The following is a 281-nucleotide window of genomic DNA, read 5'->3' as shown; positions in this document are numbered from 1 at the left end:
ACCTGGGGGGCTGTGCTGCATGCAGCAGGCAGCAGCTTGTGCTGCTGTTTCTCCGTTGCGTTGATTAGGGTTTAGGGTTTAGGGTTTAGGGTTTAGAGGAGGCAATAGAAATCAATTGGGGGGGCTGCTGCCGGCAGAGAGTTTAGGGTTTAGGGTTTAGGGTTTAGGGTTAGAGAGAGAAGAGTTTTGTCTCCTTAGGAAAACGAGGCGGCCCCTTAGGGCCAAAGGAGACTCCAACGGAGACAAAGTTTCAGTATGAGCTGCTGCTGTGTCTTTGCCTG

At 52.0% G+C, this 281-nt stretch overlaps 1 protein-coding gene across 1 annotated transcript in view; it reads right to left on the bottom strand.

The window, feature by feature from the left end:
* Window positions 1–215: 215 nt before the first annotated feature.
* The window catches only part of EMH_0032310 (uncharacterized protein), a gene marked incomplete at both ends in the record, with an annotated part of 2019 nt that continues 1953 nt past the window's right edge, over window positions 216–281 (bottom strand). The window contains one exon of the mRNA XM_013494624.1: window positions 216–281. Coding sequence (XP_013350078.1) covers window positions 216–281 — 66 coding nt within the window.

This window comes from Eimeria mitis, genomic scaffold, assembly GCF_000499745.2.
Source record: "Eimeria mitis Houghton genomic scaffold, Emh_scaff1227, whole genome shotgun sequence".
Lineage (NCBI taxonomy): Eukaryota > Apicomplexa > Conoidasida > Eucoccidiorida > Eimeriidae > Eimeria > Eimeria mitis.
Note: the sequence above shows the minus strand (reverse complement) of the source record. Positions and strands in the feature narration are given on the sequence as shown.